General features: G+C 48.6%; 1 protein-coding gene across 1 annotated transcript in view; it reads left to right on the top strand.

The window, feature by feature from the left end:
* The first annotated feature begins 3885 nt into the window (after positions 1-3885).
* CD81 (CD81 molecule) overlaps positions 3886-27061 on the top strand; it is a 33736-nt gene continuing 10560 nt past the window's right edge. Inside the window, exons 1-3 of the mRNA XM_064657549.1 lie at positions 3886-4042; positions 14059-14173; positions 26194-26291. Coding sequence (XP_064513619.1) covers positions 3977-4042; positions 14059-14173; positions 26194-26291 — 279 coding nt within the window. The 5' untranslated portion in view covers positions 3886-3976. The remainder of the gene's footprint in view (positions 4043-14058; positions 14174-26193; positions 26292-27061) is intronic.

Below are 27061 nucleotides of genomic sequence, written 5' to 3'. Positions count from 1 at the left end.
TAAGTAAGTAGTGGTTAAAAGCTAACTAGTACCTCACCCACAAGATGATGTGTTTTTTATTCCCATGGTTTGTCCACCATTTCTGTTCTCATTGAGGAGAATAGGTGGATTGCCACGCAAGCCTAAGCCGTGCAGCCAGAATATCACAGCAGCAGCCATGCTGTGGTCCTCAGTGGATGAGGGACTCCCACCTGCTCTTCCCAAATCTCCCAGAGACCCTGGTCAATAGAGCCTGCCTTGATGCTAATCTTTTCACACCCTGGCCGGCAGCCCTCCAGTTACAGGTGTAAGAGGTGGGGAGGATGTGTGTCTGTCCTCTCCTTTCATCCCCTTCCATTGCTTTCTGTGAAGCAACAGGGCTATTAATGTAGAGCTGCTGGAAGGCTGGTGGGCATCTCACTAGTATAAGCAGGCTCAGAGTCCCGGGGATTGAGTTTGCCGAGTCCCGCTGGCAAGGGTCATCCTGCTAAACGCAGACTGGGAGGCAGCTCAAGCTGCTTCTGCTCTAACAGACCCTGGTGAGTCATACCCATAGAGGCCAAAACCCACAATCATGACACTGACTTTTATAAACAGGTTCACAAAAAAACCCAACGACCCAAGCCCAACAGACAGAGGAAAAATACTGCAAGCACCCCCACTCTCTGCTGCTTCGCTCTGCCTGCAAACCCACTTGTGAAAGAACATTTAAATGTCGGCTTGGGAATTTTTTAATTTGGCGTTTTGGGGATTTTTTTTTTTTATTTTAGAGTTTACCTTTTTATTTCAGTGATGCAAGGTTTGGGAGGTAGGTAGCTTCTTCACAGCTCTGCCTGCAGCTGGCTGCTCTGTGAACAACCGTGTTATCATGGTGCACTATGAGCATTGCAACCAGCCCACCCTCCTTAAAAAGGGAAGTCATCAGCCCTATTCATAGCACTCACACATGATACCAGCACGTGACACCGAGAGATGAACTGAATTTTTGCAAATTAGTTTTACTTATTTATAAAGCAGCATTTTATAAAGAGCTGATAAAGCCACTGAGAGCCTTGGGAACACAGTGGTGGTACTTTATGGGCTGTACAGCAAGTAGCACAGCGTGAAAAATGAGTACTCAACGTGAGAAATGAGTATGCAACGCCTGAAATTATGCATAGTACTGGGAAACAGTATATGTTGTCTTGTCACTGTGCTATGGTGGTGGCTTTTTTCTTCCTGTACCTTAAGGTCAAAGTTTTCAAATGTACCCAGCTGAGCTGCTTAAAATAACACCAACAAGAAAAAAGGACAAAGCTCAAAATCCTTTTCCACCTCCAACTTTTGGAGAGGACTCTGTTGGTATGAACAGTTTAAACCCAGTAGGCTTTAGCCTGTAACCGGGAGCTTCCTGATAGAGGAGATGGTGAGGCTGTGCCCCTGCTCTCCCTGCCAGGTCCACATTTGTCCCTGAGCAACATGTGCTCCAACAGAAGCTGAAGGAAGGTCCCAGAAACAGGACTATACTAGCTCCAAATGAAATTGTTTGCTAATACAATTTTCAGAGGATAGGAAAAGGTCTATTTCTTGTTTTCCATATTCTTTCACTCCTCAACATAGGAGGAAAAAAGGCAGAAAACAAGAAAAGAAAAGCAACAGAGGGAAAAAAAAAAAAAACCACGAAAAAAAAGCTATCGCAAGCTCCCTGGAAGCAGTTTCAATGCCAGCGTTGTGGCAGTGATTGCAGCTGGGGTTTCCTGCTCTCCAGTGCACAAAAGTTGGTTTGAGAGTCGTTTTTCATCATAGCTGGTGGGGCTGCTGCTGCTGAAGGCCTTATTGCTTTGCAGCTGGTTCCTTTCTATCCCTCGCACAGACTCTCCAAGCAGCACCTCTGAGAGTTTTTCTGGAAACAGCTGCCTAAGTGCACGAGAAGCTCCTTTGGTTCATACAGTCTTCTGTCTCCAACCTCTACTTTTTTTTTTTTTTTTTTTTTTTGCGGTGGTGGGGGTGGGTGTATTTTTGTTTCAATATTTATAGCTGGAAAGGATGGAGGTGTAGAAAAAAAAATGTGGTGTGCTGTGATGTAGCAAGTGAGCAGCTTCGGGATCCTGCTGTTATCCTTTGGATTGATGAGCAGGAGCCACACAGAATTACAGCTATTGCTGTAACCAGATGGGTCGTGCTGATGATTTGGGATAGCAGTTACATGCATAAATAGCCTCGTGAAACTCAGGCTTTGTTGGTAAGTCTGGATGAGTGAATGTGGCTTAGAGACAAAGGGGTTATGAATCCATGGCAAGCCCACAATCGAGGACATACTCAGCATAAGTAATTAGGGAACAGGGCCAACTTCCATTCATTCCTGGTCCCCACTGCCATGGAGCGCTGTGGGTTGTTACTGAGGGGCAAGGAAGGTTTTGATGAACGTGACAGAGCCCTGGACTAACTCATTCGTGAGGGCAACAGAATGATTTCGGAAAAAGTTGACTCATTTTCAATGTACGTGTGTAGGAAATGTGTGCTTAGCTAACAGCACATTCCTGCCTATGGGATGCATGGCAGGGAAGACTCTATCAGATGGAGTGTGAAAACCTTTGGCTCAGAAGCTGCTCCCTGAAATACTTTGCTCGAGGAAAGTGCCCAGGCAGAAAGAGGGCAGGTTTCCACAGATGAGGCTGCAGGCGGGTGCCAGGTTCATATTTAGCATGGTAAGGTGCCGACCTTGGCTGGAGCTGCTCACTGCTGCCTTTTCCAGGCATCCTCTTACACTCCGGTTGTGTGACTTACTACCCTGCCCCTAGAGAAGCAAATGAGCCTGCTCCAAGCATAACACGGGGGAGAGCAATTTATATTTCTAGGGATGAGCAAGTGGACCAAAGTGGGTCTCAGCCAAAAGCTTGGGAAATTTCATTGTGCTTCTACTGCATAACTTTGGGGGTGAGTTAACTAAAATTTTTAAGTCGTAGTGTGAGCCTTACTTGAACTGTGGACATGTGTGACCCAAATCTCTTTGGTGGGCAGCCCCCCAGATGCTCTTGTGACCCAGTAACTGAGGGAAAGGATCCCGAGTGGTTCTAATGAACTTGATGCAATCGCTTGCAGTACTAAAGCGACAAGCTTAGGCAAAAAGTGTGTGGCGATCAGAGCTTAAGATAAAACTAGAGGGTGAAAAGAATGAGGAAATGCTTCTCTGTCCCTGTGGCTGCCACTCGTGTGTAGGCAACTTTGCTGTGAGCTGCCCCTGATGGGTAAGAAAAAGAGGAGAAAAAGGGGAAAATGAAGAAACAAACAAATAAGAACACACATTAAAAAGTGGGGGGAAAAAAAGAAAATGGAGGGAAGAGGTGAGAAAAATGGGGGAAGATAAAGGAAGGAAGAAAAAAGCAAAAGGGAGGAAGAGAAAAGAGAAAAGGAAACTGGGCAAGAGGAAGAAAAGGTAAAAAGGGAGAGAGAAAATAGGAAATAAAGGGGGAAAAGTCAAAAGAAGTAAAAAAGGGTGAAGAGAAAAGAAAAAGGAAATAAGGAAAAAGGGGGAAATGGGGGGAAAGAAAAACAAAAAGGCAAAAAGGGAGAAGAGAAAAAAGGAAATAAGGAAAAAGGGGGGGAAAAAAGAAAAATATAAAAGAAAAAAAAAAGGAAAAAAAAGGAAGAGAAAATTCCAAAGAAGAAAGAAAGGAAAAATGAAAAAGGGGGGAAATAATAGAAAAAGGAAAAAAAAAGAAAAAAAAAAGAAAGGAAAAAAGGGGAAAAATGAGGTAAGGGGAAAAAAGAAAAGGGAAAAGGGGAGAAGAAAAAAGGGGGGGAAAAGAGAAAAAAAAAAGGAGGAAAGCAGCAGCCAACCCCGGGTGTCGGGAAGGGGCGGGGGGGGCGTGTACCGACCCCCCGTTCGTGGAGCGGGAGGGGCGTGTCCGGGGGCGTGTCCGGGGCGGGGTTGGGGGCGCGGGGCGGGGTGGGTTATCTCCGCCCGCGCCGCCGCCCCAGCCCAGCACAGCAGCAGAGATTTGGGAGATCCGTCGCCATGGGGGTGGAAGGCTGCACCAAGTGTATCAAATACCTCCTCTTCGTCTTCAACTTCATCTTCTGGGTGAGCACCGGGGCGGCGGGGAGGGGGGGGGGAGGGCTGAGCCCCCCCAGCCTTTAAATAACGGGGCTGCAATATGGCTCGTCTGCCCGCGCCTGGGTTTAACCTCTTTCTTGCCCCCCAGCATTGAGACTTGCTGCCTGGGATGTGCCTTAGGAGCTGCTTGGTTTTGTTGGGGTTTTTTTCGGGGGGGGGAGGAAGGGCTGCTTATCCTTTGCTTTTTTTTTTTTTTTTAACGCATGCATATATATATATATTTATTGTACATTTATATCTATTTATGTATGGTTTTTATATAGGTACAGAGAGAGGGAGGTAGAATTGTAGGATGGTTTGAGGTTGGAAAAGCCCTTTGAGATGCTCGCGTCCAGCCGTTGCAGATGTTTATACGCGCCCTTTCGGAGCGGAAGGAGGGGGGGGAGAGCCGTGGGGGAGAGGGTGGGCGAGGGGGCTGCCGCTCCCGCAGCCCCTGTTGCTGTGGGTCTGCGCCGGGGAAAGCGGCGCTCCCCAGCCATGGAGGGAAGGAGGGAGAGATGCAGGGATGCTGCCAGGCGGAGGGATGGGAGGCGCCGGCCCTGCCGCCCGCCGCAGAGGAGGGGGGTGTTCAAAAAACACGGGGGATCGGGGCTGGCTTTGCGCCCCCCGCCCCGGAGCTGGCGGGAGTTGCCGAGACCCGACCTCGCCGCTCAAGCCGGGGACCGCTGCCCCCGCAGCCTGGGAAGTTATTTTAGGATGCAAATTCTATCCAAGCTGGAGAGGCTGCCTTTCCTGAGAAAGTTTCTCCTGAAATAATCCATCCAGACATGCAGCTAATTTAGCAAAAAGCGGCATTTCCCAGCAAACCAGGTTTGTCCCGGTTACAAACAGCCTCCGGCAGCGCAGGGCTGGCTGGCAAGAGACTCTCTCTCCCTGCTCCAGCGCCCCGGGGCAACGAGATGTGCCCGAGCAGGCTGCTGGTTTCAGTTTTTAATAGGCTGGTTTTCATTCTCCAAAATGCTTTTTTTCTCTAAGGTGATCCCAGCCCCACCCTACCAGGCAAGGCACCGATTGCTGGGCACTGGCTGCATGGCCAGAATGTGGCCCTTGTCCAACACCCTTTTCTGACACCCGACTCTGTTGTCAAGGATTAGTTGGGTTTTTTTCTTAATGTTTTCTCACAGCAGAAAGTGCAGCAAGGAGGGCTGGGGAGGTGGGAAGGGGAGGGATGCCTTCCAGAGAGAGCAAACCCTGCCTTTGCACCTGGAGCTGTGCTGCCTGCTGACTCCTTCATGGGGCTGCATGGGGAAGCTCTTGGGGGGGGAGGTTCCCACCTCTGGGAGGTGTAAGGCTTAACCACGTCAAAACTGGCCTTGTTTCAGGCCTCTTTGCCTTATTTCTGGGTATAAGGCTGACCAAGGGCAAGATGACGAGCTCTGATGATAGTGGTGTTAATTGATACCTGACGTGTTTGCAGCTGCACGAATGTGGGACAGTTCTGGGTTTGGGTTTTTTTTAACCTTTTCCTCTACCCTTAAAATGACAGGATAGAGGCGGGTAGGGTTGTCTGTGAAGTGTTCTGAGTTGTTCCTTCCGAGTTATCATGTTTATCCCAGGGCTTTTTCTTCCCTTCTGGTTCTGATTTCCTGCCATTCTTGTTGAAGAAGCTGCCAGCTGTGCATGTGAGGGAGGAAGGGTCCCCTGGGTGGGAGGAAGGATGCTGGGGGGTCTGCACAGCCACTGCTCCTCAACAAGCTCACCCACTCACCTCAATCTTTTGCAAAACAGCTGATCTTTTATAAATGGGCATTTTGCTTCCAAGAGGAATAGCCAGTCTGTACCATTTCTCTGTAGGACTTCTGGTGCCTTGCCCTACCCCTTGGACAGTGCTCTGTGGAAGTGCTGGGGGGAGATGCTTCAGCTTCTCCCAGGTGCCTGTGAGCTGGGACCCACTGGCTCCCCAAAACACTTCCCAGCGCTGGACTTGCCAGTGGCCAGTCCCCTTGGACCATCTCCTGTACGGATTGGTAGCCTGGACTTCATTAGAATTAACAATGCTTTCTGTGAGGCTGGCCAGCTGAAGGGTGGTTGAATACCAGATCTTAGAGTTTTCACGCCCTTCTGTGTTGTCTTTTAAACTAGGGAATATTAGGTTTACCATGCAGCAAAGGCAGTTAGCAGCCAGACTTGCATCCCTATCTGGGGAGGGATGCCTTGATTTGCCAGCAAAGTGTGATGGTCCCTTTTCACAGGGTGGCATTTAAAGACAGAATGTGGTGCTGAGCACCCTTGCTGCAGGCTGGCTGTGTCATGGCATTGCCTTTGACCCCAGGGAGGTGTGAAATGGAGCACCTGCAGCCCTGTGGCCCTGCCAGCTAGTTAGCATGCAACAGCTGGCAGGCTCCTCGTGCTTATTTGCTTGTCATTTGCCTTGTGCCCAGCTGACCGGCCCTTTTGATTAGAACAAGTGAGAGGCAGAGCCCAAAGTTCGGCAGGCACCATGCTATGCTGCACAGGAGCTTGCTCCAGCACCCGAAAGGATGAAAGGCAATTCTCAGCCTTAACGGTGTTAATAAGAAAGATACTTAGATAACTTTTTTAAGTAGCCCTGCTATCCTGCTGGCGTGTAAATAAACTGACCCCCCCCCGGCTTCCTCCCTCTTCCTTCCCCTGGCAGTGCAGGGGGAATTTCACAAAGCTGCTGTGTTGAACACCAGTGCAAAAAGGTGGCCCTGCTGTCAGCTCCTTACCCTCTGTTCCTGGGATGTTTATTTGATTTTTTGGGATTGTTTTTCCTTTGTGTACACATTTTTGAGAAGAAGATGCCAAGGTTACGTGCTTGGTCCAAGATGGCTCTCAAAGGAGCAGTGACTGCTGCATGGACCACATGTACAAAAAGGTGCCTGTCCCAGGAAAGAAAGGGTCCCCATGTGTTTCACAGTGACATCCACCTGCCAAAGTGGTGGAGGAGGCCATAGTCAGCATCTGGGGACTTCACCTGGTTAGCAAAACACAGAGCTGGAGAGACAAAAGCTTTTTTGTGCTGCAAACTTTTCCTAAAACCTTCAGGTGGCTGGCAGCAAGGGAATGCTCTGCCCTGTGAGAAGGAGCAGTGGCTGTATCTGTTGCTGGGCAATGCACAGCCCTGAGTGGGACTGGGCTGGGCATGTGGCAGGTGGAACTGCTTCTCCATCCCATTCTTAGTAGATAACTGGAGTTTGACTGCTCTCCTGAATTATCCAAATCCGATAGCAGAGCTCAGTGCATGGGGCTGAACTGACCACCGCTGCAAAGAGTCCCTGGGGAGGCCAAAGGAAGCCAGTGAGCTATTTTAAAATGTAATTAAACATAACCAAGGAGAAATCGACTTGCTCGGAGAAGGATCGCCCAGCTTATTAGCTAATACAGCCCATGGCAGTCTTCCAGGTCTAGACCACTGCTGGCTGCCCTACCAGGGAGGTGTCTAATTAAAAGGAAGAGCTTGCTCCTAGTGCCATTTTCTAGGCACTGTGTAACTTTTTTCTCTTGCATGTGTTGAGAGGGTGTAGTACAGTCTGGGTGCAAAGGGGAGAAAGGGCAAGAGCAGAGGGAAGGTGGAAGTGAAAATCTGTTTCGACAGTGTTGACTGAAAAAGAAGGGGTAGAAGAATTGAATATTTTCTTATGCAACACTGGAAAATCTGTGAACCGTACCTTGGAGCTTGCAAAACGTGCACAAAAGATACCTGGTGTTGGTGATGAGAGGTTACGGTGCGAGGAGGTGGTAGCTATCTGTGGTGGTGGTCCCATGGTGACAGTTCTGCTGAGCGGCTCACGACCCTCCCAGCAAGATGAGAAAGGTAGCTGCGTACCAGTGCTCACAGGTTTAAACAAAGAATAGAGGGTCTCGTGGTTCATGCAGCATGCAGCTCTGAAACACGAGCTTGAAATAACTCTGTGGACTAACAAAGTAGTTTGCATCTTGTTCTGGGTGCAGACTTGTTCTGAGCTCTGCTGCAGTGCTGTTGGTGGTAGTGCCTGGCTGGTTTGGTTATTGGTCTCCCTTGGGAATCGCAGAGAGCCTTGTGAGCAGCAAAAATTTGATGCTGACGCAGCATCTTCTTCTACCAGTTGGGTTTGCTATCCTGGGATGATGTACAGGCAAGCATGTTTCCACATATGTTTGGCCTTTCAGCTATATGATACCTGTGTTTGAAGGGCAAGGGAGAGGTTTCCTTAGCAGGCTCAGTACCTGGACTCAGGTTTTCCTGCTGATGGATCTCTGGGATGTGTTTCTGGACTCTGTCCAGTGAACACAGTCCTAACATCACCTACAAAACCTCTTCTGAAGTCTGCATACAGAAGGTTTTTGAAGAGATGGGTGCCCTGCCCGTACCCAGTTTTAGTTAAATGGGTTGAGCTGCAGCTGTAAGGAGGGAGCGCTAGTGGCTGGAGGGGGGATTGCTCGGTTTTCCTGAGGTAATTCTTCTATCGGCCACAGTAATGCTTATCTCCTGCAAGAGCATTAACGTACGATGCCTAGAGAAACACTTTGATCCTGCACTGTGCAAGTGCCTTTCACTGTACGATTAAGAAGGGAAAGCAGTTGTATTACCATTGTAGTTAAATGCTTATGTATTGGGCCAAATTTTTAAAGTAATATCTGAAATTGTTTTCCTCTCTGCTGAGGGTGTTTAAACCCTGTGAAGTGCTACTTCTGTCTGCAGTAAGGATCAGGCTGTGCCAGGCGGGCAGCCTGCGGGCTCAGCGCTCTCCATCTTAGGGCCTAGCTTCTGGATTTTGGTGCTGGATTCCCACTCTCATTCATCAAGCTTTATTTGGCCTCTGGCATGCTGCTCCTCCGGGAGTGTTCCTCTGGAGCTTGTTTTGAAAAGCTCTGCACTGTTGTGGGGCTGGTAACTATAGGCACCAGCAGAGAATTTCGCTCCAGCCGGCAGCTCTATTAATAGCCGCTGCTGGAAGGTGTGCTGCTGGGAGCAGAGCATGGGCTGCAGGCTGCCTTCCTTCTCCTGCCTCCAGAGCACAGGGCTCTTCCCAAATGCCCTTTTGGCAATTTCTGGGCAGGCCTTGCCTGCAAGCTTTCAGCCTGACATTTGGAGGCCGTTGCACTGTGGAAGGCAGCAGAGAGACCTCGCTTTTCAGAGTGCTATCTGCCGCTGCTGCTTGCGAGCGCCTGTGCCGAGCTCGGCAGATAAGCTTCTAGATTGTGTGGCTGTCAAACTGAAACTGCCTGTCTTATTTAAGTCACTTCCCTTGTTTATGCCCTCCCAAGGGACTTCAGGGCATCCCAACAAGCAGCACTGGGGTGATCTCTAGTGCTTCTCACCTTAAAATTTCAAACGCCTTTTTGGCGTGAAGATGTGCCATCATAACGTGGAGACTCTCACAGCAGCAAGCCGAAGTTTCCAGGTTCATGGGCCACCATTCAGCCACCAGCCCCTTGCTGCACCCCAAACCCTTTCAGCACTTACATGAGGCTCAGCTATGTTCAATAGAAAAGAAATTCATCTTCTGCTTTCCAGGAGGTGAGGTGCAGGATGCAGGCAGGCTTGGTGCTACCCGCACACATTCCATGGGTTCCTCTCTTGCCCGCCTCTGTCCTCAAGCTGGTAGAGCAGAACCTGTAAGGTCCTAGCACAGACTTTGCAAGGGCGTGTACTGCCCTTCCAAAGGTAATTTCCATCAAGTTATGAGTCTCTTATCTCCTTGCTTTTTCCCCACTCACGCTGGGTGCAGCAACAAGATGCTGTTTGATTATTTACACTGCACATATTGGAAAGTATGATACCTGCTGCTCCAGCTAGAGAACCCCAAATGACATGGGAGCAAAGCATTCAACCCCAAATTATCAGTTGGTACTGCCCCCATGAAGGGCTCTGCTTCCAGGTGGTGTAAGGGAAGCTGCAAACCTGTGCAGTCTGAAAACCTGTTAAAAATATCCATTATTAATCATAAACCAGCTAAAATTCGTTAAGCTTTCTTGGCAGCATCCTGCTTCTTGATAGTAGCAGTGGAATTTCACAGACATTGCAGCATAGGCTCTGCCAGCAGCATTTTTGCAGGAAGAGAGCCTCTCCCAGCCCTTAGGCTCACGCAGGTTGGGAAGCATGGCCTGGTGGCAGGACTGGCTGCTAAAAATACAGCACTGTGAAACTGCTGGCACCTCCACTTCCCTCATTCACTGACTTGAGCCACAGAATGTCTGCTTCGCTTTGGCATGACTGGCAAGCCAGGACTTCTTCCTTTTCCTCCTCCCTGCCAGGAAACCTATTTCAGAGAAGGGTGGAGGGAAGGGAGCAGGAGGAAAAGGGCTGGAGGCAGCGGAAGGGACCAGGGAGGTGAGGCACATCCTGGCATATATGAGTTCTGGGAAGCAACAGGCAAAGGTGGGGGCAGCTCAGAAATGGGGTACACCACATGAAAAGGAAGAACAGGGCCATTCCTTGCACCCCTAATTTGTAAGAATTTCTTGTGAAGGGGAGGAGTGACTAAGCTGTGAAAAATGGGTCTGTTCCTTTGCCCTACAGCTGGACCTGGGAAATTTTAGGGTGGACAGCATGTCAGTTGGTGAGGTTCAGTCCAGGAGGGAGCCTCACTACATGCACTGTGGATGGAGCAGCAAACCAGGACTGCACACATGCCATCATAAGGGTACTCATATGGTGACACCTCATCATTCGGGGTACCGTCCCATCACCTCTCAAGGACAGGCTGCCTTTTCCCTCCCTTAGGCAGCATTCGATGGGGACTTCCCCCTGCTGCTTCAAGCAGGAATGGCATTACTGAAAAAGCAAGCCTTGGGCCGGCAGGATCCAGCTGGAAAAGTCTAGCTGTCTGTGGAAGAAGCAATAAATCTCTGGAAGCTGGAAAATAGCTGTAAAGAGGAAACACTGGAGCCTGCTGCGCCACCTCTGCTGTGCCAGCAGGCTGTCCAGGGCGTGAGGTCCAGGGCCAGCCCTGTCCTGGGGAGCACTGGTGATGTGCCTCTGCAAGTGCTGTGGAGCTGGCAGGGGAAGGGCTGGCTGGGGAAGTCGGCTTGTGGAAAGCAGATCAAAGACCGACATGCTGCTGGCGTTGGCTCAAGTTGCAGCTTTTAGATTATTGGTTTCGTTAAGGCAGTCCCCAAAAACTTAAATGGAGAGCTGTGCTGAGCACTTGGAGTGTATCGTGACAAGTGACGGCCCGAAGCCTCTGCGATGTTGCTGTCTGACAAGCTGGGCACACAAAGAGCAGTGGGATAATTGGCACGAGATCACAGATATCCACAGCAGAAAAAACCAGGGATAGTGTATGTATGAGAATGTGCAGCCAGTCATCAGTGGCTGGAGCTCTTCTGGCTCTCATATTGGCAAACAGCAGCAGTTGTAGGATGGAGGGGGAAGAAAATACCAAGCTTATATCTGGAAAAAGTTGTTTTATTAAAAATTACATTATCTCAAGCAAGGTACAGTGGAAGGCAGGGTTACTGTGGCAAACCAGCAAGGTTTTCTCCCTCATTTTCTTTCCTCTGGGAAGAAAGATGCCTTAATTATGTTCCGCGCTTCTTGGTGGTGGAAGGATGTATGGCTTTCATGGAAAAAGTTATTCATCATAGCCTAAACCTTGTTTTCATTAGTAAGTGAATGTCATTTTCTCTTAAGAAATCCAGCTGCTATTGGATAAAAGCTTCCATTCAGAAGTCCTCCATGCTCTGTTAAAAAAGCAAATGGTGTTGGGCGATGCGAGAGAGACTTGGGGTGTTCCTGGGGTGCATTCAGGATGAAACTGGGAACATCTGGAGTTGGTTCAGCTGGCTGTGTTAGGCAGACCTCACTGCTGGGGTTGGTTTGATGCACTAGAATAGGTTCTGTCCCTTCAGCTGATGTTCCCAATGATTAAAAAATATCTCGAGGATAGCTTGCAGCCTGCTTTTGGTTCTGTTGGGCATTTTAGGGCAAATTTGATTGTAAAGGAGCTGCTGGTGTCACCTCAACCTCACCATGGGTGTCAGGGTGTGCTGGGGTGGGTACTGCTGGGTGCAGAAGGCAGCATACCAGGGCGGAGCAATGTGTCCCTGTAGGGGGAAAACCAAAACAAAAAGGGCTGCAGCCTTTTTTCTTTCCATCTCCCAGCCAGCACAGAAACACGGATCTTCCTCAGGATCTCTTCTTCGCTAGCAGCCACCAAGAGACCTTTACTTTAAGAGTGGCACTGATTAATTTGGGGACATACTCTTCCTTCTGGGATGATAAACACGAACTTTGTTACGCCCTCAGACAATGAACGAGCCACACCAGGCTGGATTTGAGTAACTTTCTGCAAAGCTACAACCTGCCTTATTTGGAGCTGGACTTGAGCACAGACTGGCTTTCGTGACTTTTCCTCATTGCCAGTGTTTGGAAAACCTCAGGCTGTCCCAAGTGCAGGAGGGATGAAGGACTGTGCCAGCGGATTACTTTGGTGGCAAATTGGGGAAAGGCTTGCAAAAATCTTCCCTCCCTCTCCAGGAGATTGTGGGGATTTTCTCCCTCCAGTAAGTGGAAAAGCCCCAAGGTCAGCTTGCCCTGTGAGTTTGGCACAAATGGTGTGGTTTTGCCCCAGCTTCAATGGTACCCCTGTAAAAATCTCGTGACTGGGATTTGTAAAAATGAGCAAGGAGGAAACCACCACCTGACCTCCCAAGGGGCAGAGCCAGGCTCCCATCGACAGCCTGACTTGCAGATTCGAGTCCTCCTGTGTTCACTGAGGCTCTGCTGCGCTTGCACAGCTGGAAGTCTACACTTATACTGAAAAAACTTTTTTTGTTTTTAATGTGACCTTTATGGTGCCTATCATGCCTGTAGCGGACCTGACTCAGACCCTTTTAGAAAAAACATGTCTCCACTTCTGTACTCTTTGGTAGTTTTCTTCCCTTTTTTAAGATGAATGGCTTCCAAGGATTTAGGACACTCAAACTTAAATTGGCATTTGAACAGGTGCTTCCAGCCTTTCACAGCAGTGATATTGAATTCTTAAGGGTTTGGGTTTTTTTCAACATATGCTTATTTTTTTCCCCCTCTCTCTTGTGCTTTTAAATGGAGGAGGGGTGTCTTGAAGAACACAGCAAGTCCTGCTGGAAATGCTCTAGTTTGAGTTCCTTTCATGACACCATCCCTGCTAGAGTGCCCCCATTCTGCTCCCATCTTCCACTGCCGTTCCCAGCCCCTCCCTGAGAGAGAAAACAGTGAAGAGCTCAGTCATAAAACTTCCCACTGTTTGTGCATAAATATCCCAGTGGCAAGCTGATGCTCCATGTGCAGAACATCTCCCATCTTTGAAGTGTGTTTTCATCCTTGCCCTGAGGGTCAGTCTTGCGTGTTGGTGTGCACACGTGTATATGCAACTGTGCTGCTCTTCTGCTGTTCAACAGCGTGGGCAAGGCATCAATATCAGCCTGGAGGCCTCCAAAAGCAGTGTGGTTGTGCCTTGGCCTGAAGTGAAGCCTTGCTCCACTTCAGTCCCTGTATTACGACATTAGGGAAAGCCATATGTACTAGAGGAACACTAGGTCTGTTCAGACTGGAAGACTGCCCCTGGATGGGAAGTAGTGTGCATGCAAGACTTCGGGATAGAGGAAAAATGTATGGTTCCCCCACACTGAAATGAAATGGGGTGATAACAGCCTATTGGAAAAAGGGAGTAATTGGGGTTGATCCTAACTTCTGTTGAAAAGGTCTCCTAAAAATGTCAGTGGCACATCTCGTGCTGCTTGGGTGAGGCTGCGCCTTCCATTTTAATAGCGTAATAAAATAGCTCTTGGGAAAGAAATCAGATGCAGGAACTGGAAAGGGCTTTGCACATCCCCAGAATGAGGGGTCTTCTCATACAGTAGGGAGGATCATGTGGCTTATGTGGTATGGGGCACAATACATGTTATAGGGGTGGAATGATGTTTAGGAAGGATGTTCTTGTACATTTGCAGGAAGATGAAAAGCGAGCCTTCTGCTCCTGCCTGAAAACTGCCATTCTGGATCCCATGTGGCTAGAACAGTGGGTAACCCTTGCTTCCCTCTGCTTTCTCCCCAGCTGGCTGGAGGCATCATCCTGGGAGTGGCCCTGTGGCTCCGGCATGACTCGCAGACAACGAACATCCTCTACCTGCAGCTGGGGGAAAAGCAGGCCCCCAACACCTTCTACGTCGGTGAGTAGGTCTGGGAATGCTGGCATTGCTGTGTGGGTGTTACACCTCAGGGTGACCTGCAGTGTACCCAAAAGCAGGGCAGAAAGCTCCAGGTGAGCAACAAGGAGGTCAAAATAAAAATGCCTCCTGCTGCCCTCATACTCTCCAAAATATCCCCTGCCACGCCAGCCAAAACCTTCAATAAATGTTGGCTGTGGCCCAAGTGCAGAATCCAAAGTCACATCAGCTAAAAGTGTTAAATGACATGTTGCATGCAGTGGGTTTTCTTCGCTGCTGTTCTCCACTGCAGTCTCTCCCAGAGCACATTTGGGAAAGGGGGGACTTCTTGGAAGCTTGTCTTGTTTCCTAAAGGGGTGTAAAAGTAGCTGATGGAGTGCCTGGCAGTCGAAAGTGAAGCTTGGTGAGTGCGTGACTCATGTTCTCCAGGAAGGGCAGGTGGAGCCTCTGTGTGTTACAGTTAAGCTTAGCATGATTTTTGTTAATTTGACAGCATGCTGGCTTGCTGGAAGACGAAAAACCCCTATTTTTGCCCTGTTCTCCAATGATCCCTCGCAGACAAGGGGGAGCAGCTTGCAGGAGGGGCTGGCTGCCCGGCAGGGGCTGGCTTGGAGCGCAAGGGGCTGGGAACATCGTCTCATCTGATGTCCTGTTCTCACCTGTAGCTAAAATTACTTTCTGGAAAGGTTTTCCATTGTGTTTCCCTGCTTGCCCATGAAATGGCATGCCTGAGCCCTCTCCCTGGCTGTGCCTGATTACAGAAGATGCTCCTGCTGTAAATACTGGTGGGTTTCCCTCTCCTGCTGTCTCTACTCTGATGCCTCACACCCAGCATTTCCCCTTTGTAGATCTCAATTTTAAAGAGAGAAAACAGAACTTCAGAACTTGTATGAAGTTAAACTCTCCCCTTTCCAGGAACCAGCCCAAACATCTCCTTTTTTTGGGAGGCCAACAACTGATGTCTCCCTAGTTAACACTTTCTCCCCAAACTTAGAGGACCTGGAGCATGGGGCAGAGTTCTTCTGTCCTACCTGCTGGGCATCTTTTACTCTTCCACCCCTTTTTATTTAGTCTTGTCCTTGGCCTTTGCTATTTAGAAGGCAGTGGGGAATGAACCATGGGTCCCACCAGCACACTGGCTTTCTGACACCCGTGAATGGCCCATGATTTGAGGCTGGCTGTCTTTTAAAAGTTATATTCAGAAACAGATTGGCCTGGATTCCTTCTGGCAGCTGTAATTTCCATGCAGTAATAACAGAAGAGCATTTCTTTCAGTTGCTGCCTCTCCCAGCCAGACCTCTCGAGTCTGAAGGCTGGGATTTCTTTTTGCTTTTTTTTTTCAACCCCTATTTTTCCTCCCTCCTACAACTGATACTCCCTCGTTTTTCTCGTCTGGCATCCAATGTACACATGTACACAATGTTCCAGCTTTGGGAATGGGAACATCTCTGAGCTTGGCCTCCAGAGCTGATTTCCCCACCCCCGCCCCTTGCAAACCACTTTTTGGTGTCTGGCACAGGGCGCTGGTCCTGGGATCTGTCAGGAGGCTTTTAAAGGCTAGCCAGGCTCTGCCGCGGCACTGCAGGACAGGGGGAAGCAATAAACACTGTTAGAGGAGGAAAACTTCCATCATGGGCTTGGTACTGAGCGAGAAGGGGAAGTAGGAAAGCAGCGGTTTGGTGTCTCCTTGTTTCTCTCTGTGTCCTTTTCCCTGCCTCAAAGGTGCAGCTGTTTGTTACAGACTCTTTTCCCAGGGCATCTGTGTGTTACCGGACAGGAAAAATAACGAATGCAGCTGGTTGGCATGTGGGATTTGAGGGCAATGGGGAAGTAGAAGAAAGAGGATGTGGCGAGCAGGGCAGCTACAGGGTACCAGGTGTGATGCTTATTTGCCTTCAGGCTGCTGCAGGAGCAGGAGGAGAGGAGCAATCCTTGCTCTCAGCTTCCGTAACGGACTGTAGCAGCAGCCATCCCTGCAGTCCCCCCCGGGTGCAGGCAGCTGTTCCCCCACTCGCCTATCCAGCCCACAGGGAGGGGGCTTCTGGGGGCTGGAGTTTCCCACAGGCGCTACCCCTCCTCCCCAGCACTTTGGCACTGCATCCAACGAGTTGTCTTGTGGGCTGGCTTGGGAGGTTATTAAACAAACCCTTGTTCGTGGGCTTTTCCTCAGCACGGCGTGCAAACCATCTGATCCCCTAACCACTTGTTGCAGTCTTGGCTTTTGGCACTTCCATTTTGGCTGCAGACCCAATGCTCCAGCAAATGGGAAGTTAACTGCTTCAGTGCTGTAAAGATTAAGTGGGACCAGGGATAGGGATAGCTGGAGCACAGTAGTTTCATGCTTTCATGACTATAAAGGAAACTATTTGCTCTTCATCTGAGCCAGGCTTATGGTCTGATAGGCATTTATTTGCTTTATTTGTAGTTGAAAAACTAAAATCCTTCTTGCCTTTGCATAATACTACACCTGGAAAGCTCTGTCTCTCTGGAGGTTGGGAAGGTGTTGGTCACAAGGCAGAAAACATCCTTCAGGATAGCTAGAAGGATTGATAAGTTGCTAACAACTGGTTAATCACTTCTCAGGTACTTATTGACCCTACACATAAAGTGCCATTAAAAAATCACAAATAAACAACAAAACTGTGAATCAATGTGTTATAAGAGCCCATAGCAAAAGGCTGAGCTGGTCTCTCTCTGCAGATACCAGTACAAACTGGAACAGTCTGATCTCTCTACAACAAGTTAGTGCTGTGGTGTCACCAGTTTTATGAGCCCCTGGGGTTCTTGAAGAGGCAAGTGACACTGGACTTACTGCTTTTGTCCTTTCTCGGTGGGATGACAGTGAAGATAATATGGGAGGAAAAAGCCAGGTTCCCCATCCTTCAAGGATTTGGTTATGTGATGCCTGGAGATGGCTGCTGTGGGTGAAATGCTTTGAGGAGGTTGGGGACAAAAGCCTTGGCTCTTATTTCCCTTAAATCCCCATGCCAGGATTTCACATTTTGCCCTTGCTGGACTGCCCATGTGCTGGGAGCATCACTGGGTGCTCGCCCCTGCTTCCTGCCCTTCCTGTGCTTTCCCTCAAGCTGCCTGGCAAGGAATTGAGCATGGCAGCTGGATGGTCTCGGCTTCACTCTGTCCTGCCAGATCCAAAATAGGAAATCTGCCTCCAACAGCTCACAGCAAGTGACAGGGTGATATGACCAGTGCCTCTAATTAGCTCGGCCCTGGGAGTGGGGCCAGCCACGATGAAGAGTGACTGAGGGTGGGTTTTCCAGAGCTGGGGTGCGGTTTCCCTGCAGCTTTCGGGGTGAAGAAGTGGTTCATTTTGCTCCCATTTAGATTTTTTGTGTTTTATTAGTAAATCTGCACTGCAGGGCAGTGTCTCCTCCCTGAAGCATGGTGGTACCAACAGCCCTGGGGAGAGGTTGTGAGGTTTCGGGCAGGCATACAGGTTAAACTTGGCCACTGAGGCTGCTGCCACTGCTCCCCTTTCCTGCTGTCCTGCTGGGTATCACTGGCCCAACAGAAAGGCAAGAGGAGGTTTTGGGTTTTTTGGTGGGAGGAGTTCCCTAGATACCAGGTTGATGACTGGCTCCCAAGCTGGTCAGACAGCAAAACCTGAGAAAGACAAGGCAGAGGACAGCTGAGGGCAGCAGTGGCTTCAGACTAATGGTGAGGTGGTGAGTGTGCCTGCAAGGCTGAGTGCTGCTGAGGAGCTGAGGAGAGGCCAGGGAGACCAGCTAATGGGAATGCAGGCTCTGTAACAAGGTGAATCACAGACCATCTTCACCATCCTCCTCTGTACACACACAGTCCAGGATAATGATTTCTGCCCTGGAAATGAGTTCAAGCTGCTTTTCACACAGACTGGGCTAGAATAAATGGGCCAGAAAGCACAGGGAGGCTTTGAAGTCTTTCTCACAAATGAGTGCACATCTGAGTTGAACTGCAGCTGCTGGCAAGCTTTCATAGGTGTCTTCTGGATTTTTTGGAAGTCCTGTCATGAGGTTTTGCTGGGTCAGGGGGATGTGACCCTTGCAGAGAGGAGGGCTTGCCAAGCAGCGGTGCATAGGTGGGTAGGCATCAGGACATCTGTCTCAGCTTCCCCAAGGTTTGCCCATTGTCCTTACAGCATGTGAGGGTGCTTTGGCTGCTCTTGCCAAGGGTCCTAGATGGGGCCATCAGTGCAGAGCATCCCAGCCCATCATCCAAATAGACCTGCGTTGGCTAAGTGATCATGGAGGAGCTCTGCCTTCTATCCATAACAGCAGCTTAATTAGCCTTTTCAGGACTGCCTTGGACAAAAAGCAGTGATTTCTGGGGTTCCAGGGCGGTTTTCATTGCAGAGGGGGTTGTGCAGAGCTCTGGTGTGTTACAAAGGCTCTGGAAGTCAGCAGTGCTACAGTGAGCATTGGACCCACCATGAGCAGTGAGAAGGTCTTGGTTTCTGTTGGTGCTCACATCCTTGTCCCCATCCCTCTGGAAATCTTAGGCATCTTTAAGAGATGGTGCCAACTTCTGTATATCATGGGGTTAGACTCAACAGCAAATCTTTTACTTAACTTGTTGTGAAAGGGCCAGAGAAGAGCCTGAGAGTCCTGGTCTCTAGGTCCTGTAATGAACACTAGTGAAAAACCACCTTCACTTTTGGCATGAGGTGCTGCAGTGATCCCTGCAGATGCACACAGCTGGTTCAGGACAGGGTTCTTCTCTCACCCATTTGTGCTCTTCTTTGCCAAGGCTCCCTGTGTCGGAGATTTGCCAGCAGACACGTGAGCTGTGGCCAGGCTTGCGTGCTTGGCATTCAAAACCAAAGGTTTACATTTGGCCTTGGACTACACTGAAAATGGATTATTTAAAAAATAATACATGTGTTTTTAAAAATATAAGTACATGCATTTTTCTGTCTTGGAAATAAAATTATTTACAGTTAAGGACAATATAATTATTTAGTCTCTTAAAGGAAAAAAAAGGTGTTTTTTTTACTTGTTCTAGATTTTTCTCTAATCACTGTCAGATCAACTTCTTCAATAATACTGGATTCTCTTTAAAATAGCAGTTTTAAGGCAAAACACTTTGCCAATACTTTTCTTTAAGTATCTGGCTTATACCATGTATTTGACAGTACAATCATTTTGTTTGTATTCTTATCATAGAATTCAATTTCTGTTAAAAAATCAACATGTTATTTAATTGCATTTCTATTTAATTGCAGTTCAGTCTACTTTCATCATGACCAACCCCTGAGATTCATTTACTCTGCAGACTAAAACTGATTATGACTTTAAATAATTGGTACCATCGGGTTATTTTGGCTTCAGATCTACCAAACTACAAATAATGTACTTGTCCTTTTCCTTTGTTCCCTCCTTTTGGCTTTGCTGCCCCAGACCTGTGCCAGAGTGGCTTCTTGCTCTTCAGAGCTGTTCAAACCTGTAGCTTTGACAGTTTTCCTTTGAAAACTGCAATGTGTTTAAGGCATGCAAAGCCTGCAAGGAATCCTCCAGTGGGATTTGTGCTGTTTGTGGGTGAGACCCCAGGTCACATAGAGGTGTTCAGAAGTACTGTAGCTGGGGCAGAGGATGAGCCAGCATATTCCAACCTGGGTCTCCTGTCCTGTGCCACTATTGTCCACCCTAGTATTGGAGATGTGCCATAGGCCTCCTCCCAGCTTTCACAGGTATGCTGACTTTACAAAACTCAAATCCCTTTCCAGTGGAACAGGCAGAAGAGAAAAAGTCTGACTGTGGCATCTCTGTGCAGTTGTTTTGGGCACAAGTGTGTGCATGTGAGGATGTTCTTTGGGGCTTTCTTCACCACCCCTTTGCTTTTCTGACTGGGGGGTGTCTGTTGCTTCCTCCTTGCCTTGTTCTTGCAGATGAGGGCAGCGTGTACAGCCTTTCATCTCCCCGTGTGAACCACAGAGCCCCAGGAGAGCCCTCCACATTTTGTGACCCTGTTGCTCCATCTGGAAGTCATTAGCAGCCACAGAGCAGCAATGTTTTCCTTGGGAAAGGGGGCAGAGGGGAATGGAGGGGCTTCCCACTTGTCCATTTCCAGCAAATCCTCTCTTTTTCCAGCCCCTCTCTCTTTCACCCTACTTTCAAGAAACCACTGTCAGCTCTGCTGGGCCAATTCTATCAACCAACAGGACAAAAATGTCTGGGAGACCCTCCCTTGCTGGCCGGCTTATGCAGTTATCCTTTTCTCATCTCAACCCTGTCCTGGAGAGACTTTCCATTCCCTGCCTGTATCTTGTCCCCAAGTTGCAAGGAAAAATATCATGGTCATTTTTTTGGCTACAGAGAGGGCATTCTTCCATGATGGAATCTCCCTCCTACCATTGTAGGATGGTCCCACCCTTCCTTGCAGCAACCATGGTGGTGAGACCAGTGATGTTCAGCATCTCCAGGCCAGGAGCAACAGCACTGAAACCTCCCTCCTTTCCTTGGAGGCTTGCAAAACTCTTGGATGTGCAGAGTCTCCTCCCGGGAGCCTGTTGGGAGAATAAACACTAAGATCTCTCTTCCTCTTTGCTCTCAGCCCCTTTTTAAAGCCCATCCCATGGGGAGGGCAGACACAGCTTGGAGAGCTGCCCTGCCTTCCCAGGAAGCATGGTGTTGATGCTGGGGGGGGGGTGTGGGGGTGTGGTTTTTTTTTTTTTGTCTTTTGGAAACATTGCCATGGTGACCTGGGGGAAGTGACTGGCTTCCATTAGCCTAACAACTTAAAGCTGCTGGGAGAGGATTGAAATGGGGGGAGAGGTAGGGCACTGTTCAAGACTGCCCATGCCTGGAGCTGCACAACATCTCTGATGGGGATGGTGGGGCACGGGAGGAGGGCTGGCCAGGGCTGGCCTGCTCCCTGCTTGTTTTAGAGGGACTCTCCTGTGCTTGTTCCTCCTTTTATTTGTTTTTCATCGTGTCCTTTTTTTAAGACTGTTTATTTTTTCTTGTTTTCTTTAGTTCTCAGCAGGGACAGGACATGGGTTTTACAACCCTGCCAGCACCAGCTATGCTGCTTTAATGCCAGAGCTAGTACTGACACTGAATACTGCCTTTTTCTCTCCCTTCCCTGCTCCCAGAGCTGAGCATTCTGCTTCCTACTTGGTCTGCAGGTAAAGGGCCATGGAGGTATCATCTGCTTGAGCTGGGAGCTAAGCTGGCCTCTTGGCTGCTTTTTTCCATTTCCCACCTGGCACCATACCAAGAGAAGCGCTCAGTTACTATCAGTTCCCCATCTCTGATGTTTGGGGGCTTTCCATGTGGCTAATGCTTTAGGAGATCTCTGCAGCCCAAAGCAACACATGCCCTGGTTGTACTGGGGAAGAGGGGCATGATGTTTGGTCCACTGCTGCTACTTTTTCTGATCATCCTGATGCTCTTGAGCGAAGAGCTCCTGTGCTCCTCCTCTGAATGCAGATGAGGAGATGAAGCTAAGAGTGGTTGGCCTCTTTCCTAAAGCTTTCTGCTTTAAGGCTCCATCTCAAAAGGAAGTAGGAGGACTCCAGGCAGTATTGACCCCACCCATCTCTGCGAATGCTCCTCTGACTTCCCAAACTCTGAGATACAGGTCCTGAGGCTCACAGCTTATTTTGGTGGGTGCCTGATTACATGTGGCATCTTTAGCAATTTTACCTGCTGCTGCCTTATCAGAGAACCATGCCAAAGGGCTAGAAATCGCACTGTAGTATTGCTTAAGGATGTGGAAATGCATTTGTACCATGAATACCTGTACGTGATTTGCTCACTGTACCTGTTCCTGCAGCTCCAGCTGTTCCCAGGATTATGTACTGCTGATGTGTGAGGGAGCAGTATGGCTGTAAGCAGTGCAGTTTGCATTTTATACCACTCTCATTTTACTTTTTGTTTATGGCAAACAGTGCTTCTTGTTTTGAAACCCCTGAGAAAGCTGTGATAAAAATGAGCTGGGAAGTGGCATGTGAAAGGCAGATGGAGCCTTGCTTATGCCAAATTGTGCCAGTTCGGATGGAGCCCCGAAGGAGCAAATACCACTTTAGTGAAGAGTTCCTCATCCATGACAGGCTAGCAGGAATTAACCGGTCTCTGGTGCTTACATAGTGAGGAGGCTTGTGGAGTTGGGGGGAATCTCCTCTGACTTTAAGGAGGATAATGTGCCATTCATGATGGGGATGACAGGTGCCTTGCTCACAGACACGGAGCCCAAAACCACACTATGCGTCATCAGCCCTGTGTGCCAGGAATGAAAGCTAAGATGTGTCAGGCTGCTTTCTGGGAAAAGGGCTTGGTCGTTCCAGTCTGGGCTGTGATTGCTCTGAAACAGCCCCCCAGCTTCCTGGCACCCAGTCTGGAGGCAGATACTCCCCCATCAGCCCCATCCCCTGAGGGGAAGGATGGGTGTGGGAAAACAAACACCATTCAAAGCATGTGGTTGGGCACTTTGGTTGCCTTCATTTGCTTTCTCAGCCTTCAGCCTAGCATTTCTGTGGAGAAACACCGCCAGCATTCATCGTACAAGATGCTGTTGTTGCATTAAATATTTTGTGCTTGTTTTTAAATAAACTCTGGAGCAGAGTCTTGTTCTGCTGCATCCCAGGAGGCTGTAGTGCTCAGTAACAAAAGGCAACTCCATAACGGCTGCTTGTTTGTGCCTGGGAATGAAGCTGGCCTTTATTCCAAAAGCCTTCCAGGGTTCTTTTGTGGTTTTCTGAGATCAGGCCAGTCATCACTGCCCTCTCCCCCGCCTGGCTGCACATTCCTCCTGCTCCCACCCCACCAGTCACATCCGCTGGGCTCTGGTCAGGAAGCTGCACATGGTGCACATCTTCTTCCCTTCCCTGCTTTCCTTCTTGCTGTTTCCTTGCTTGACAGCAGAACTGGCTCTGACGAGGAGCTGGTGAAGTGTGAGCGGGGAGAGAAGCGGGAAGCCAGGACAGTTCAAGGTCTGCATGGCCTGTCTGGGGTTGGAGTTCAGCAGGTCAGTTTTGGTTTTGGTTTTTTGAAGCTGCCAAAAATCCCAGCAAGAAGCAAGTACAGAGGCCACTGGAAGACTTTCCTAAAACAGCAAATATCTGTGTTTCCTCTTGGTCTCCTCCATCAGTTGAGGTTCTCACTGGGCCTTCGTTTCCTAGTTTTCAGAGCAGGACTTTCTTAGCCACCAGTGGCTCCTATGTGATCTCTATATCAGAAAAATATTTTTTACAGTGAGAACAATCATTCCCCAGAACAACCTCCCCAGAGCTGTGGTCGAGTCCCTATCACTAGAGGTTTTCAAGATCTAAGTGGGCAGGGTGCTGGATAGTCTCAATAGGTTCCTGTTCGCACAAAAGGTGGACCAGGTGATCTTTTGAGGTCCCTTGCAACCTGGGCTACTTTATGACTCTGTGATCTCCTGACTATATTTGTTCAACCTGGAAGTTGCATTCAGTGATTATTTTGAAGAATTTGAGAATAAAATCTTCTGTCTATCCAGGGGAGTGACCTGGTTGGTGGGGTCCCAGCATCATGCTGCTTGGTCTCCATATGTGCTGCATCTGCTTGCTACCCATCTACTGGGCTGGTTATCATGAGTAGTGACTTCTCAGACATGGAAATGACTTGCCCCCAACTCAGCTTTGTTTTCTCTCTGCTGTCCTAAGGGGAGAAGAAGTCAGAAACTGCTGCACTCAGGGGTGAGCAAAGTTCATTTTCCCAAAGCAACTTGTGATGAAGACTCTCCAGTTGAGCCACCCAGTGCTGTAAAATAGAAAAACCAGACATGGTTTGGGTTGAAAACCCAAACCAGCAGCTTCGCTGGTACAAGCTGGTGTGGTGAGGGCTGGTTCTTGGGCACTGGCAGATTCTGGTGACAATAAGCAGACTGTTTTTTGAGACACCACTACTGATTCGTTCTTTGTGAGACAGCAGTTATGTAGCATCTGACAATCTCCATCAGTCTCTCTTGGCCTTGGCAGGTGTCCAGAAGACAGCCTTCATTTTACAGAATTCCTTCGTGCCTCCTCAACCCCTTTAGGGCCCCTCTACTCCACATACAGCTCAGCCCAGCTGCCACTGCCGCTCCACCTCACGTCATCTCCAGCCGTTGCGATAAAACCACAAAACTTTATCTGCTGGCCTGTCCTTTCCAAGACACTCTCCTGGGAGGTTTCTTTTGCTTGCTTTTCCCTTCTTTTTGCACCCTCATGTGAGGAGGTGTCTCGCCCCCACTTGGGAAGCTTCAACAACCCAGTTGCCTGTTGGGTTTTGTGGCTGCTGGGTGCTGTTGAAACCCCTTCAGTTCACATCAGGAGATGCAACTCGCACCTCCTTCCCCTTTTGCTGGCAGAGTTGCTGCAAGGATGTTGGTGTCTCCGGCCACAGCTGCAGTCAAGTTTTGAGAAGAGGGGCTTCCTGCAGGGTCAGCACGCTCCATTGTGCCGGTGCTTCCCCTGCAGCTGGCTTCCTCCCTCCTGTGGCACCTAAATATAGCATGAGTGCGGTGAGAAACACCGTCCGGAGAGTCCCAGCGCCAGACGTGCTGGGGTGGCATATCCGTCACTGCCTCTCGCTGAGTCGGCCCTTGCATCAGTGCTTGCATTGTTTGGGTGCTGGTGATTTTTGTTCTAAAGAGGGAAGAAGTGGGAGCCAAAGTTTACCCTCCCCCAAGTTTGACCTATCTGTAAGGGAATTTTAAACAAGTCGAGACTTATTATGTATCTGGTGTTTTAGAGAATGGTTTACTTGACTTGACTCTGCTCTCAGTGCATGCCCTTTAGACTTTGCACTTTAATTATCAGAAGACTGTTTAAAAGCTACAGAGATAAGAAAAATCTTAAACATGATGAGCATGTACAAGCAATTTTAATCTTGAGCTCTGTTTATATGTTAGGGCTGTTCCTAAAGGAATGCCGACAGACTGATTAATAACTATTAAACATTTTGACTCATAGCAGAAGAAAACATTTCACTGAAGGGATGTGTCTCCCAAGCACTAATCAGATTCACTGTGTTGCTGTTACCTGTGGGCTGCCCCATGTTCTTTTATTCTCGTCATGATACCTTCTTTTTTTCCTCACCGTCCTGTAAAAATGACTACAGTCTTGCCTCATTTGTAATCACTTGGTTATTTTTTACATGTATCAAATTGCTTTTGGATGAGAAGTAAGATTCACTTAGAGAGTAGTAGAACCACAATACTTGAGAATATTAGTTAACCAAAAATGCACTAAATATAAGGGATACACCAGGAGAAAGCTGTGTCAAATTTAACTGAGCTGGTAGTGTTTGGCTGAGTAGTCACTATGGCTTCACCAGTCTCGTGGTTAATGAGACCATGGTGATTACTCATGGCAGCAGACTTGAGCCTTGAGCTAAGCTCTTGTCTCCTGAATGAATAAACTTTCATTCCTCTGTTTTTCGAACCACTCCCGATGCCTCATTTCAAGCTTTGAACTAGTTATAGTGCAAGTTGGCTATGCAAATTCAGTAAGTTCAAGTAAAAAATGTCATATTTGCTGAAGAACCTATAACAAAAAAGCCAAATTTTGTTACATGAGATGGTTAAGCAGTGCTGTTCCCTTAGTTTTGTGATTCATATGCCTTTAAAATGTTAGCCAAATCAATATTTGTGTGATGTTAAATATAAATAAACTATATGCCTTACTGTTTATTTTAAAAGATATGCTAACTAATCATTTTCATCTCTGCTTAAATATTTAAAACAGCATGCCAGGGGAACTCCCTGCTACAGCTTTGAGGACGCTGTAAAGCCCTTGTCTTTCCTGATGCATCCTCTGTCTAGTACTGCTTGAGCTCTCTGTTTTCTCTGATTTGGGAGGTGATGGAGTTATTAAAGTTTTGGTGTTAGTAGCTTCAAACACTTTGAGACCCAGCTCAGGTACGTTGTGTTCTACTGTGTCTGCTGCCACCTCTACTCATACCTCTTCGGCCTTAATCCTGCACACCTGTAGTTATCCGCCCTGGGCAGCCAGAAGGTCTGGCCAGGCACTAAGATGCTGCTGTACAGAGCTCTGCAGTAACACATCTCACTCTCCCTTGCAGGAATCTACATCCTGATCGCAGTTGGAGCTGTTATGATGTTCGTGGGGTTCCTGGGATGCTACGGCGCTATTCAGGAGTCTCAGTGTCTTCTGGGAACGGTAAGAGGCACAAAGCTTTGGAAGCTACTTGGCACCATGATCTCCCTGCCAGGCAGCACAAGGCTGTGCCTTCCTTGCTGGGGGCTTTTCCAACAAACGGGACTGGGAGGATGTGTGAGCATGGAGGTGGGAACTAGGTGACCTCTGCAAGGAGCGAGGCAGCGCTGTTTGGCCAAGGGCATCTCTGTCCAGCCCAATGAGCTCCAGCTGAGCTGGCAGGCTCCTGCTTGTGCCTGGCTGCAGGGAAGAGGCTGAAGCCAGCAGCATAGCAGAAGGGGTGAGATCAGCAGGACTCTTAGAGACTCATTTCCTCTGTTATATGTGAACTCTTCCCTTGCTTCTATCCCCCCCATGGTCTGACTGTCTTACCAAGCACCCATTAAACCCTCTTTCTTACCTAGTGTCCTCTACAGCTTCCCCTCTCACTCCTTCTCAAGGCTACCTGTGGCAATTCCAGTTCTTTTAGGGAATCATCTACTATTTTTATTTGTTTGGACAAGGAAACAGCAAAGGCTTCCCACAATATGTTAGTAAGAACAACTAGGTACATCCTGGAAAATCCATTACTAAAGTGCTACAGGTGTCCTTGATTTGAGGCAGCAGCTCGAGATTCCTGGCACGGGATGAACTTAATTGTATAAACTATAGACACACCAAAAGCCTTTGCCTTGAGGGCAAGGGAGACCCATTTATTTAAAGCAAGTTCTCACATGTGGTTCAGCTTTAAACTCAATGCATAAAAAATAAAACTGGAGGGGTAAAACATAATT

The sequence above is a fragment of the Pseudopipra pipra genome, chromosome 6 (assembly GCF_036250125.1).
Source record: "Pseudopipra pipra isolate bDixPip1 chromosome 6, bDixPip1.hap1, whole genome shotgun sequence".
NCBI lineage: Eukaryota > Metazoa > Chordata > Aves > Passeriformes > Pipridae > Pseudopipra > Pseudopipra pipra.
The sequence above is the reverse complement of the archived record's forward strand: the minus strand, read 5'-3'. Positions and strand labels throughout refer to the sequence as shown.